At 40.4% G+C, this 13,280-nt stretch overlaps 1 protein-coding gene across 4 annotated transcripts in view; it reads right to left on the bottom strand.

The window, feature by feature from the left end:
• The window catches only part of VPS41 (VPS41 subunit of HOPS complex), a 97,306-nt gene that overhangs the window by 12,249 nt on the left and 71,777 nt on the right, over positions 1-13,280 (bottom strand). For all 4 annotated transcript variants that reach the window (XM_062625440.1, XM_062625439.1, XM_062625441.1 and 1 more), the window contains 8 exons: positions 9,421-9,513; positions 8,804-8,931; positions 7,765-7,909; positions 6,516-6,557; positions 6,336-6,386; positions 4,993-5,130; positions 2,166-2,220; positions 1,018-1,158 (listed from right to left, as the gene is read on the bottom strand). In XM_062625440.1, coding sequence (XP_062481424.1) covers positions 1,018-1,158; positions 2,166-2,220; positions 4,993-5,130; positions 6,336-6,386; positions 6,516-6,557; positions 7,765-7,909; positions 8,804-8,931; positions 9,421-9,513 — 793 coding nt within the window. The remainder of the gene's footprint in view (positions 1-1,017; positions 1,159-2,165; positions 2,221-4,992; positions 5,131-6,335; positions 6,387-6,515; positions 6,558-7,764; positions 7,910-8,803; positions 8,932-9,420; positions 9,514-13,280) is intronic.

Below are 13,280 nucleotides of genomic sequence, written 5' to 3'. Positions count from 1 at the left end.
TAAATGAAACACTGGAAGGCTGAATCTCAAGACTGCTTTTCTTCAACTTCCAAAACTGAGAACATCAGTGGAGTTGCTCTACATATGGACAGATGAAACTGAGAGACTTCTATATGCTTTGAATCCCTTTAGCTCTGAAGGTGTCATTAATTGTAGCATTGCTTTAGTGACACCCTGAATGTAAGTATGGGCAACTTGAGCATGCCATTCTAAAGGACTTACGGATTTTGGTTGCTTTTTCCTTTAAGAATTAGCGTCCAAGGGATGAAGAGATACATTTTCTGACAGTAATTCTACAAGACATTCAATCCCTTGGAAAAGAGGTCCCAAAAGAGACTCTAAAGCCTTGGTTTCAAGCCCCAGAAGAGGTGGCAAAACTAATGGAGCAGAACAGTTAAAATAATTATTTTCTCAGTCCTATGATCTCCTCTGAATCTGCCTCTTGAAAAGCAAACTGATGTTGCTTATAAGATTCTGCCACTTTCTGATTTCATCTAAACTTTAAACTTGAGTAGCTATTCATATAAAGGATGAAAGGCAAAATGCACTCGTTATTACTGATCCACCTTTGTGCCCCAGAAACAAACCAAATCAGTTATTCTACTGAAGTGTGGGCTCTTCCATTTCAGAATTTCAAAGGGAAGCAGCTGCAATAAGCAGACACACAACATCCTCATCAAGCCTGCAGACTGTGTCTTGATGCAGTCTAAAAATAAAGCCTCATTCTGCCAAATTAAAAGCACCATTCTTCCCTTGATTTGTCATTAACGACATTAACTACACAGAGCTTAGTCAAATGTTAAATCCTAAGTACTCATTTTGTAGCATGCCAACATGCTGCCTTACTGGAGGTTTTTATGCACAGTAGGACAGCTCCACAAACCAGAACACCTCCCTGGCCATCCAGTAACACCCTCTCTAACATGCACGTGGATAATTCAATCCTTCAATTGCAACAGCATTTCACACACACAAAAAAATACATATGCAAAGCTTCTGAGAAACTATCCTGCTTACGTGGTTTGTCGATGGAATACAAAATGAGATCTTCCCAAAGTTCTCCATCATCTTGTTCCTTGGCAAACTCGATGGCTTTATCTACATCTTGCAATTCTTCCATTATCATCTTCAAGGCACTACGGCTATTTCCCATTCTGCCTACAAGGAAAGAAATGAAGGAGTAAAAAGATCATAAAACCTAAATACTTATCAATGCACAATGATTTTAAGAAGCTTTCAACAGGAATTTTGTAAGTGTGAAGCTGCTCAGACTCATTAAACCAAGATCAAATCTAATCTAATCTGAAGCAGAAATGCAAATCCCAGAGCAACCAGTATAATCGGAACAACTGCTTGGAAAGCTTTGCTGGACTGGGACCTGGAGCCTGCTTAAGGATGCGCTGGGTCATAGTAGGGGCTCTAAGCTGCAGCAACATCTAAAGTAAGGGGGAGTGTGTGTATGTAGGTGCATGCATTAACTATGACGTTAAACACCCCCTTTATGAGCCTGCATGGGCACTCTTGCAGTTCTAGCACAGCTTACACCCTTGGAAAATGAGAGGAGGGAGGAAGAACAAGTAGTAGAAACGTTGAAATATTCTTTAAATGAAGCCATGTGTAAATCCAGCTCTGCTCTCCAATGCTCCACAAATAATTCTTCTTATTAAAACAAAGACTGATTAAAGAAAAGCTTTCCATGCTGCTCATGACTCATGTCTGACATTCAGAGGTAGACTCCTTGGCCTGCTGGTGGAGTTAATTTGCAATCGCTTTTATTAAAAAAAGAAAAAAGAAAACAAGAAGGGGAATGTATGCAAATCTTCCACCTCACCAAAAGATAACACTTAAGTTTGAGATGTATTCAGAATAAAACATGCTTTATTTCTCCCCTCTCTTCAAACTGACGGTATTGGGAGATTCCAAAACCCCAGAAAAATGCCAAATCAGAAACACAATAACACAAAATATGGAGTTAAAACATCATATGAATAGCCAGTGGTTTTAGTTTCTAAATGCTGTTACTTGGTTTTACTGACTCCACACCAACTCTGTCTTTGGGAACGCATGTCAAATGATATTAGGTAATACATCATACATTTTTTCTGCATAAACTTTATGACAAGATTAAAAGCACCTTGTAATTTATCATACTGAGTGTTACTTACTCAGAAGATAGACTGTCTCTTCTACGAAGTTCCTCTGTTGGCAGATCTCAAGAGCCTTGAGTTTAAGGGAAGGGAGAATGGAAAGAAAACATAGGGAACCATGTTACACAATATTTTATTGATCACAAATGCTGCAAGAGGCTTAAAGATATTTTTCAATGAAGTTGCATTACTCATTTTGGTAGGAATACAGCTCCCTTAATAGGTACTGTCAGGTTCTCTGGCACTAATGAAGAGGAGAAACTCCATGGCACTTCATTTTATTTTTCTCCAAGATTAAATAAATCTGAGGACAGGACTGGTGTTTCAGTCTGGATTATCCCAATGTCTATCCCAATGCCAGCTTACTGGCAAATTCCTTCTTCTGGTTCCAAAAGTTGGTTAACCCAAATGCATTAAATTTATCTGCTGTCAAGACTTGCTTCCCACGGGTGGACTCATGAGGTCTCTAGTGATGGAGGCCTACTTAACATTCATTCACAACACAAGACTGCTGATCTCTTCAGGGCAACCAAAATGGTTTTGGGAAGCAGAGAAGGCCCTCTGAATTTTGTACCAGTGACCTCCAAGAAGACAATTAACCCAATGCAAATATGAAAGAATAAGGAGGAAGCATTTCTTACAAATTTGGTTTAGAGCCCTGAGGGCTAAAAACCCTCATGAGGGGTTACAGAGTCTGTGCTGCTGAAAATCACTAACACAACTGCCAAAACTACCAAACTGATTACCAACAGCTTTTTACCAACTGAAAACTGGCAGGGCTGGTATGCCATAAATGATGCCAAGTCTGCTTCCAGTTTGGAAGCAGAAAGCAAACTCAAGATACATGGCATTCCTGTAAAGACAACTATTCACCAGTAAAGATTTTCATACCTGGAAATCAAAACTATAAACATCTAAGATACAGCTAAAGATATAGGTAGGAATTAACTTCCCCTTCCATTCTCAGATTATTTCAGATGGGTGACTACAAAGATTAGAGATCTGGGCAACCAATTTTGGGGTAGAGGCAGGTGAATACCTACCCACTCGGATACTTCAGGGGAATGAAGTTATGAATAATACTAATAAGTTATAAACACAACTGACAGCCTTTTTTATTCCCCACTCGGAAGTTGAACTACAAAGTACCAAGTACTCAGTAGTTCTGGATGCTGCACGTTTCTTGACTGTCATGCTCCCTCTAGAGGAAAACAGGGAACATGCATGCTTCCTTCTCAGCTCATTTTGTAAAACATTTGCTGCACTGCACTTGAATAAAGTGCACTTTTAAAGAACAAGAATTATTTCTTCTTGCCGGGTTTGTAATTTTTTTAAAGTCATAATAACCATGGCTTTTTGCAACTCACACACTGCACTGCACTGCAGCCTGCTTCACAGGAACTGAAAATATTGATACATGAGAAATTCTGGGCCCCTTTCTAGTTCCTAGAATCCTAGAAGATTCCTAGCTGGCAAAAGTGTTACTATATGATACGTATGGTAAGAAGGGTAACTACAGAATTAGCAGTGACAGTAAATTCAACTAAGTTTTATGTAGTGTTGGTATCTCTCTTCTCTTCCTTAGCTTCCTACTGAAACATAACATTTTAATTTAAGGTTAGAATGACACTTTTTCTAACATCCTTTTTCCTCACTTTGTTTCTAACACCTTCCAAAGGTTCCTGGGTCTCTGACGTATTCTTTCTCACAGCCCATAACTTCAGCGAAGCAGTGCCAGCAACATACTTGTATCATTTACACACAGCACTTTTCTGCACCATCAATCACTGAAGATAATTGGCTGGATCTGCAATTACTAAAACTAACTTGCAAAATCTACGAGAGAATCAGAGACTCATAAACAAATAAGCCAATAATATAGACACAAGTCCACTGAGACAACTGAGTTTTGTGCAAGTTTCAAACACCAAACCTGCAACCTTAACAAAAGTATTTTCCAGTGTTTCCTGCTGCTGCACAGTAAAGTTGGCAACAGCATGCAAATGCCAAGAACAGTACTAGTTCTCTTTTGAGTACCAATCACATAAAATGCAATATTCAGCATTACATTTAAAACTACTGCAACTGGTGTCACCATTATAGCTGCATGCAGAGAGACATCCTTTCAAAAAGTCTGCTTTGCTTGGCCATTAACAGCAACCAATAATAAAACAATGACCCAGCTAAAGAGGAAAAATTAAATTTCCATGTGATTTACTTTAATTCAAGAGGGGGGAAAAGTACCACTACTGCCCTTCACTTTATTTCACATTTCATTTGACAAGAGCAACAAAGGAAAATATAAAAAGGTTAAAGAAGGTAGAAATATGGTTTTCTGTACACCCCCAAGACTATCAGCAGAAGTACAAAGACAAAATACTTCTAGCTCCGCTACTTCAGTGACACTTATACTGTGTATATGATTTTAAAGCAACTTTGGACCCTGGAATACAAAGCTAGAAAAACTCCAGTTATAGGTACTCAGTCTTCAAGATCTAGCACTGAGCAAACCTAGATTTGGCTAAATGATGGTTGATTTCTTGCAACCTGAACCTGCTGTTCAGCAAGGCCTTGCACTGATTAGCAGACACGCTGCAGGTATGCATCAAGTGTGAATTCACAACTTCTCCATTTAATATCCCCACTATTTCCTGCCCTGTGAGCCAAGAGAGGAAGGTCTCAGCCATCAGCCAGCGCGGCAACCCAGGCTCCTGCGGGTGATGGTCACACACTCAAAGGATCCCTTCTTTTAGCAGTAGAGGGCAGTACCAGACGCAGTTACAAACGCAACATCACAAGCTACAGACACAAACATCGAGGACCTGTGTTTAGGTTTTGGGCTTACCTTCTCTAGCGGACAGTGTGTGCTGTCTCTGAGGAACGGCAGTAAATTTGGACGGTCGTATTCAGCATACAGGCTGATCTGTTTCTCGTGATATCGCTGGCCTTTATGGTGGTCTCTTTTGAAAAGCTTGTGCAAATACTAGGAATCAAAAATGAGAATCAGTACTCAAAGCCATTAATACAGATTACACAATATTATCTGTTCTCCACTAATAAAAACTCCTCCTAATTTCTTCAGGAATGTGCTAACACATACTAGAAGGTACAGAGATTAAATCCTCACACAAAAGACTATATATTTCTGAAGTACTCTTACCACAGCAATCTCCAAAACCAGCTCTATAAAACAGGTTTTCTGCAAGACTTAAGTAACTGTCCTTTAACCTTCAAGGAAACTACTGGATGATGAATTTTATGGAAAACCCTGGAAAAGTATGTCAAATTAAACATTTTGGTTATCTAGATGCATTTGACCATTACAGATAACTATAGACCAAAGTTTTACCACAAGGTGTTTTAACCAAAGCACCTTGAAGTACCGATCCTGTGGCAAAGCTCCTTCCCCCTTAGATGAGCACAGGAAAGCTTTGAGAGTAATTTTGAGGGTCACTTTCTTTTCAAAGGGAAGTAGGCTTCACACTTTGAAACTGATGCATCCCTTCCACAAACTGACAGGCAGTCATCTTAGCAAAGTTCTTGGCTATGGGCTGCACATTTGATAGAGTTGCTTCCTATAATCAGGTCTCTAACACATAAACCAGATCAATTCCCTGAGCCCCACCTGTACACAGCAGCAAGTTAAACTTCCTTCCCTGAATCAGCCCAAACCCAGGGTTACATGTTACACATTCCACTGACAGCCCATTCAAACCAAAGAGGTGCTTTTGGAATAGCAATGTGGAGCCTTACACCGATACTGCACAAACAAGAACAATCCTGCAGCATATGGGAGTTACAGCTCTAGAAAGACAAGCAGTTCCCTGCCTCCACAGATCAGCAAAATGTGCTTCAGTTGCTCCCAACACCATTTTTGTGTAAGGAAAGAGGAGGGAAACAAGCAAGAAGTAATTGCCCAGAGAACAGAAGTGTCTGCAATGCCACAAGGAGTACCTCACAGCATGTTAACAATAAGCAGTGTGTGGTCAACTACTCACAAGCTCACATTTTAAAACTATTTTACTGTTGTAAATACACTATGGCCATGTTAAGAAATAGGTTAGCAGAAGTAGCCACTTGGGCTCTGATGATTTATGATATTCCAGTGCTATGTGCACTTTGACAGGAAGATCATATTTGTAAAACACATGTCCAGCAAAGAGTTTATTCAGCTCAACAAATACTTACAACATGCTGTAGCTCAGGCCTGTTTTCTAATTCTTCAACAACTCTATCAATCTGAAATCAAACAAATAAACCCCAATGGATCAGCAAACCTGTGACAAATATCACATGTACAGGTCTGAAAGGAGGGTGGATAATACAAGCAAACATTGGACTGCCAAGCCACAGACTCGATATACTCACAGAAATTTTATCTTCATTATCCAAAAGCATGTCTACTGCTTTCTAAAGTAAAGAGAAAGAACCCAGTTAACAGAAAGGTACACACATCTTCTCACATTCTATACAGCATTATGCTTGTTCCTGATGGGTATCAGATAGATACTGCAGGCCTACTCTTTTCAGCAACAGTAATTCAGAGAGCACTTTGCATAACATCAGCATCCCCCAACAGCACAGCATTACAGGAGAACACATCATGTATTCTTCCAGAATACCTCTCCTAAAGTTTCCATGCTAACAGCAGTCTATTGGGCACTTCTATTGCAGGTGAAGCATGCCCATTGAATCATGGGTCACAGAAGGCCACTGCCAAATGAGACAGAAATACTATTTGTCCCATGGCCAAACGGAACTGCAGGGTGATGGCTGGGAAACAAGCAGCTTGTTTTACAACTGGATTCCTCCAAACTACTGCATACTGACACAGTAACACAAGCAGAAAAGACCACGGTGGCCACCAGGATTCTGATTCTGCTTCCTCTTACAAGGAGTTTTGCTTCAAACTCAAAAAATACAAACCCACAGATTCCTGATACAATTTACTCTGTTTAATAAAAAAGAATTACACTGTTTTTTCCCCATGTAGTTTAGAATGGCCATACCAAAGACAATCATCTTTGGTAGACATGGCTCCATATTTTAGTTCCAGTGCTTAAACAATCAGCATTGCACTGAAAAAAGAGCACATTTACCTGGTTTCCCCCTAAGATCATAGCAAATATTATTTGATGAGGTTTTATAGGCAGTTGGGAAGAAATAACATAGAATTCAGTATAAAATGCACACTTACTCGTTATCTGAATCTAGGTTAATAATCTTGCAAACTTTCAGAAGCAGACTGACTGCAGTAAAGGATGTGTGGAAGGCACATTTAATATATGCCTCATAATAAATGCACTACCTCCTTTCTTTGGTTTATTAACAGCATTACTTTATTAAAAATGCAGAAAGAAGATCATGGTGAAAGTTTACTTGAGAATCACAACAATGATCTCAGACCTGGCACTCTTCTCACTGTGAGCGATGTTCAAATTGAAATACAAAGAAATTACTTTGCATTCTAGGCAAACATTTTCTTCCTTACCTCAGAATGTATCCAGACACAGGAAACACACTCTCTGCCTCAACACCACGTTTAGCTCATTTATTTTTAATCCATTAAAATATCTCTAGTGGAAAAAGAATATAAAAATCGTTAGGATGACCGTACCTCTGAATCAAAATCCATGAGTAGGACAATTTTGTCTCTGATAGAACTGAAAAGATTGTGCTTGTGGATCAACTGGAAGACGTCCTTGTGCCTCAGAGTCAGGTAAATTTCTAGGGCTCTGCCATAGCGTTGGTCGTAAGTATACCTGATAGAAAACAATGCTGTAATACATGTGATCTTATATATCTAAGTGTAGGAACATCACTTATAAGGGAAAATATAAATCTAGGATGTAAAGCGTTTTAGGATGCTCCTTGATTTGATAATTATCTAAATAGCTGCTGTGATTCATTTCTGTTAAAGGGAAACAAAACACTGGGCAACATTACTTTCAACTCTCCTTATATCAGCCACAGCATTTGTGTTCTGCTCAGTGGTTCTTTCTCTGCATTTTTGTTTCCCCATTTTCAAACCACAGGGGAAGCCACACAAAATGCTAGCTTTTCTGGTTTTGGAAACTAATTGGAACTCTCCTCAGAGCTAAAAAATACTTTTCTTACAACTTGGGGACAGACTGTAACACAGCAATAGACAGTCACCTCACTTGCTTCAGAGAAGTGGTATGAAAAGAACTGATGCTGATCAGGCTGAGAAAACCAAAGAGCTTTAACCTGGTACAAAGGAGCCTAGAACGAGATCAGTTTTGGCATTTTCCAGTCACATATTTCCAGCCACACAGTAAACCTAAATATACTACCTGTGAAATTGTGGGAGAAAAAAACCCACCATTTGATTTTCCTGTGGGCAATTCTGAAATGCACGCTTCACAAAAGAGGCTTCCTATTTGAATGCTAGCTATTTGCTTTGGAAAGAGGAGCAGCATATCCAATCTGTTACTGAACTCTTTGCTTTCATACTCAGCATACACTTTATCAAAAAGTGGAAAAATAGGCAAGCTGTGCAATCAGCAGAGTGGGGATGAGAGAAAGCTGATACTCTGTAGACATATTTCTGTTAAGAGAGCTAGGCAAATATTTATCAAGTACAGCACACTATTTCAAGCTTACTTTTTGTAACAGGAGTTTAAAACCATACTCACAATTCTGCAAGCGTTCGTAGCAAAGTCCTGTTCTGTGGATCTTTCTTCAGGTGATCCACTACAGCTTGAACTATGATTGTGTTGTTGTACAGATCTCCAGGCCACTCTTTTATCAGGGTTGCAAACCCCTAAAAGTATAGGAGATTGTAACAGAAAGAACTGCCTAAGGAACAATTCAAAACATCAAAGCTTCAGCTAAGCCCCTGAGATGACACCTGCTGGCTTCACCTCTAAGCCACTTTATGTGCCCACAGATGTGCATAGTGCAGAACACTGATTTTCCTTCTTAGGGCAATGTTATTAAGATTCATGAAGCTGATTCTCTTTCAGGTGCTATGGGCTTTGTGCAGCACTTCAAGCACTTATGCTACATTAAACAAACTAAAATAACAGTATTTCTAAGTGATAATAGAGGAAGTATTTGAGTGCTCTGAAGAACATTCTACTTATTCTCTTAGAAACAACCCAAAATTCATCTTTCTGATCTTTTCATTATTGTGGAACTGTCCATCAGTAAATACCGGAATACAACAGAGAATTTGCTGTCACGATTCTACACTGCTGAGGGTGTTTGGGTGGCAGTAACTATTACAAGTGGCAATGTCAGGCTACGGTACCTCGTAGTCACTCTCCAAAAACTCATGCAGGACCATTTCATAGATCAGAGGTTTCAAAACTGGGTCCCGTCTGGGCAAGTAACGACTAATTGCCTATAGGAATGAAGAGAACAAAGCGTCAGAAAGGGAATGACATGAAACATCCTGGTACACTGGTGACAGGAAAACAGAATTGTGAGGCAAAAAAACCAAAGCTATGAGGCAAACATGGCTCTGGGTAAATGCTCTGAAAATGCTGCTTATTTATATTTATAAGCAGTACCCTGACGCTATTCACTTTAGGACTGCACACACTGCAAACGCATTACTTACCTGGAAGTATTTTCATTGGAAAGGTAGGTGGTAAGATACTAGTTAGAATGGAAGCAGCAGCCACTGCGCTGAGAGAAGTCTGAGTATTTCCTGGTAGTCATTTAGAAAACAAAGCCCATAAAAGATCCCTCAAAAGAACAAAGTTTTCACAATCCATTTTGTCCACTCTCAGTCCTGTACCTTGTACAATGGTCTCAATGGTGCACTTTTGACTTATGTCTTCCTGTGGGGTCACTACATTTGATGCAAGCTTCCGTTTTGCCAGCTGTTTTTACATACCCAAATGAAAACTAATTTGAGAATACACGTCTCCATGGAAAAGGTGAAGAAGGTGTGTGATTTGTTGCTCTATAGGGGGTGTTAAGGAACTGCATTCTGGCACGCAGGGGACAAGAACCTGCCAGAATAAATCAGCTCATACCCTGGAATTTCAGCACAGCATCTTATTAGCACTATTATTCCACACAACTAGAGGCCAAGATTATTACCTGCCAAAGTAAACCCTACTGCTGCCAGCTGTGTTGGGACTTTGGGGTTTGTAGCTGAAGGCCCAACACTGAAGAAATTCCTCCAAATACTCAAGAGATGTTGCCTGTTGCCCACTAATGGCACATGGTACAGAAGCATCTTGTTAGTGAAGTTGCTTGAACAAAGCAAGAAAAATAACATCTCACTACATCTTTATTTTTTGGGTTTTGCAGTTTTAGAGATAGCAAGGGGTGTTCACAACAAATTCTCCTAGTATTTAAATCAAACCAGTTGCTCAAGTTACGTATTTTATTCACGTCTTCCATCTGTGGGAAACAGGAGGTAAAAATAAAAGACCAATAAAAAAAAAAAAAGCGTTGTTAATGACTTTGCAAAAATTAGAAGTTCATTGCTCACAGGAGTCCTCTTCTCTCCCCATGATGCTCGAGCTTGGCCAGTCTCTGAAACACAGCGCACTGCCAGCATCAGCTCCCACCATCTGCCACAGAATTTAACAGCTAACTCAGGGCACGGCTGTGCCAGCTGCCCTGGGGATCATATTCCTGGCCCCCCATAAAAAAGCCGCTTCTGACCATAAAGCAAGCTAGATGGACATCATCTAAAGACTTGAAGGCAGAAGACATTTTCCAAGGGCTGTTTTCATTCCTGCTTTCTACCCTCCTGCCACCTCCTAAACAAACAGCCTCATCCAACATGCTTTGCTGCAACTCTTGGCTGCAGCTCGGCCGCACAGTGAGCTGCGGAGCAGTGCAGCTGCCTTGTTGCATGGGGGCCAGGCTGCCTTGGGAAGGAAATCTCTCCTGCCCCAAGTCCCACCGCTTGAAGGAAATGCACAACCACCTCCTGCAGTATGGCTCCCATGCTCAGCAAAGATTGAGAAGCATCCAAGTTATTGTTAAGCCTAGGCACAAAGATGAACCAAGACTCATGCCCGTGGCTACACACTCTTTCCATTTTATTTCTAAGCAGTAGTTAAGGAACGAGAACAGACAAAAAGCTCCAGAACCCGGATGCCTTTGTAGCAATTCCTGAATCACGCGGCCAAAGTGACTTTAAATAAAGATACTATACACACAAATACTTTCTTTCTTTATTTCTTCTGAAGACCTGCTTTCAGACTTTTGATCAGTAGCTATAAGGACAGGGTATACACAACAAAACTGACATAAAAGTTGCCATGAGATCGCTTAAACCACCTCACCAATAAACCCAAACCACAATTATTTATTCCTCAGAGGACACCTATGAGATGAAAAGGGCTGTCTGGATAATGCTACTCTATGCCACACTCAATAGAGACAGGTAAAGTCTTTCACATGTCCTCTAGCCAACATTTTGGGCATTAAAGCATTACTGCCGCTAGCTGATCAACCTGCACCCCTGCTGACAGTCACTGCTGTCGCAGCAGAGTCAACAGAATGGAGCATACTCCTTGTGCCATACACAGAGTGTGGCAGCTTCCTTCAAATCCACCTTCCTTAACTGTATGAGCTGAGACATTGGACTTTACCCTGCAGTGACTTAGGGACAAGCACATAACTCCATTAAGCCACTGCTGCTGGAGGAGAGGAGCAGATCACCGCAAGGCTCTAAAATTTGGAAACTGCCATAAAAAGGTTTTCTAGAGGACATACACTGATGACACAAGGGACATCAAGAAACCAAAATGCAGCCTCTGCTAGCCAAACAGTAACTTTCAGTACAGAACACTCAAAAAGCCCCTAAACCCGCAAGCAAGACACTCACCCACAGGCTTTGACACTGGGGTATCACTAGTTAACCCCTCTGCAGAAAGGAAAGTTTAAACCTTTAGTTTTACCACAACCTTAGCTACTGCCAAATCACATTAGATTGGAAACATCAGATTTCAGGCAACCACTTATATGCACTGCAAATTCTTTATGAAAATTCCCTTTCAGAATACACTTTGTCTCCAAATCCCAAATGAAGTCCACACATCAGGGCTTAAAGCCATTACAGGTCCGTTAGACTATTGTGTTTAATACCCAGTGGGTGAGTAAATAGGCAAAAACTGCAAACAGCACCCAAGTGACCCCAAGCATTACAGGAACCTCTTCATTCTGATTTGGCTTAACTTTAGTTCGTCCTTTATGATATTCAGGTGTCTTTAGGAACTTAGGAAAAGTTATTATGTGACTGAAATAGTAAAATAAGAAAAGCATCTTCTAGAACTGCAGCTTGAAGCTGAATATTACAGTGGACTCATCTTATGCTTTTCTAAGTCCACTTTCAAGGGGCTGAAAACAACCAACTGTTTAGAAAGGTAGTAATTTAACAGAGATGTTTTTGCAGTAAACCTGCAAATATTTTTATATTTTCCAGTCTGCTGGATGACATAAGTGGAGACAAGAAAACACCCATTCCAGACAGCTGCATCCAAAGAACAAAGTAAACCCAAAAGGACTAGGAAGCAGTGTATAAAAATTTCACCTGTACCTGCACTCGAGTCCTTTATTGGATTGAAATAGAGAGACAGAAATATGAGATTTCATCTTCCAAGGTGGCAAAGAGTGCACCAAATCACTAAGAACTCACACAAAAGGCAAGGCTGTTCCTGCACTGGAGTGGCTCTAAAATAAGAGCCAGACATCCTGAAAACCCTAATGCTGACACACTTTAGCTCTTTGAACGGAATTAAACAGCTCAAAACCAGCAAGGGATGCATGCTGTGAGATCTTAATAATATGTCCTTTTTGGCTCATTGAGTTTGAATAGGAAGACATAAAATTCAGAAATAAATGTACATGTGCTACCAAAGGGAGTGTGCATAATGTTTTCTACCGGTTTGGCAGTGACAACGCTATAGCCTTATGTCCTGGGCAATTTATTAACTGAGAAACTCACATTAAACGTGTACTGTTCTGGTAACTGGCTCGTGACCAGGGAAAACACAAGACAGGGCAGGTTGCTCTTTCCTGCCACCATTTCTAGCACACAGCATAGGTTTTCCCTGTTGCTTTGCAGTTTAACTATTCTTCAACACTTAAAGCTGTAGCTTTGTTATAAGGGGCTTGGATTTTCTGGAAAGGCTGGCACCC

Source organism: Pezoporus occidentalis, unplaced genomic scaffold (assembly GCF_034315485.1).
Source record: "Pezoporus occidentalis ecotype Australia unplaced genomic scaffold, CSIRO_AGI_Poc_V1 ctg28, whole genome shotgun sequence".
In the NCBI taxonomy this organism is placed as follows: Eukaryota; Metazoa; Chordata; class Aves; order Psittaciformes; family Psittacidae; genus Pezoporus; species Pezoporus occidentalis.
The sequence above is the reverse complement of the archived record's forward strand: the minus strand, read 5'-3'. Positions and strand labels throughout refer to the sequence as shown.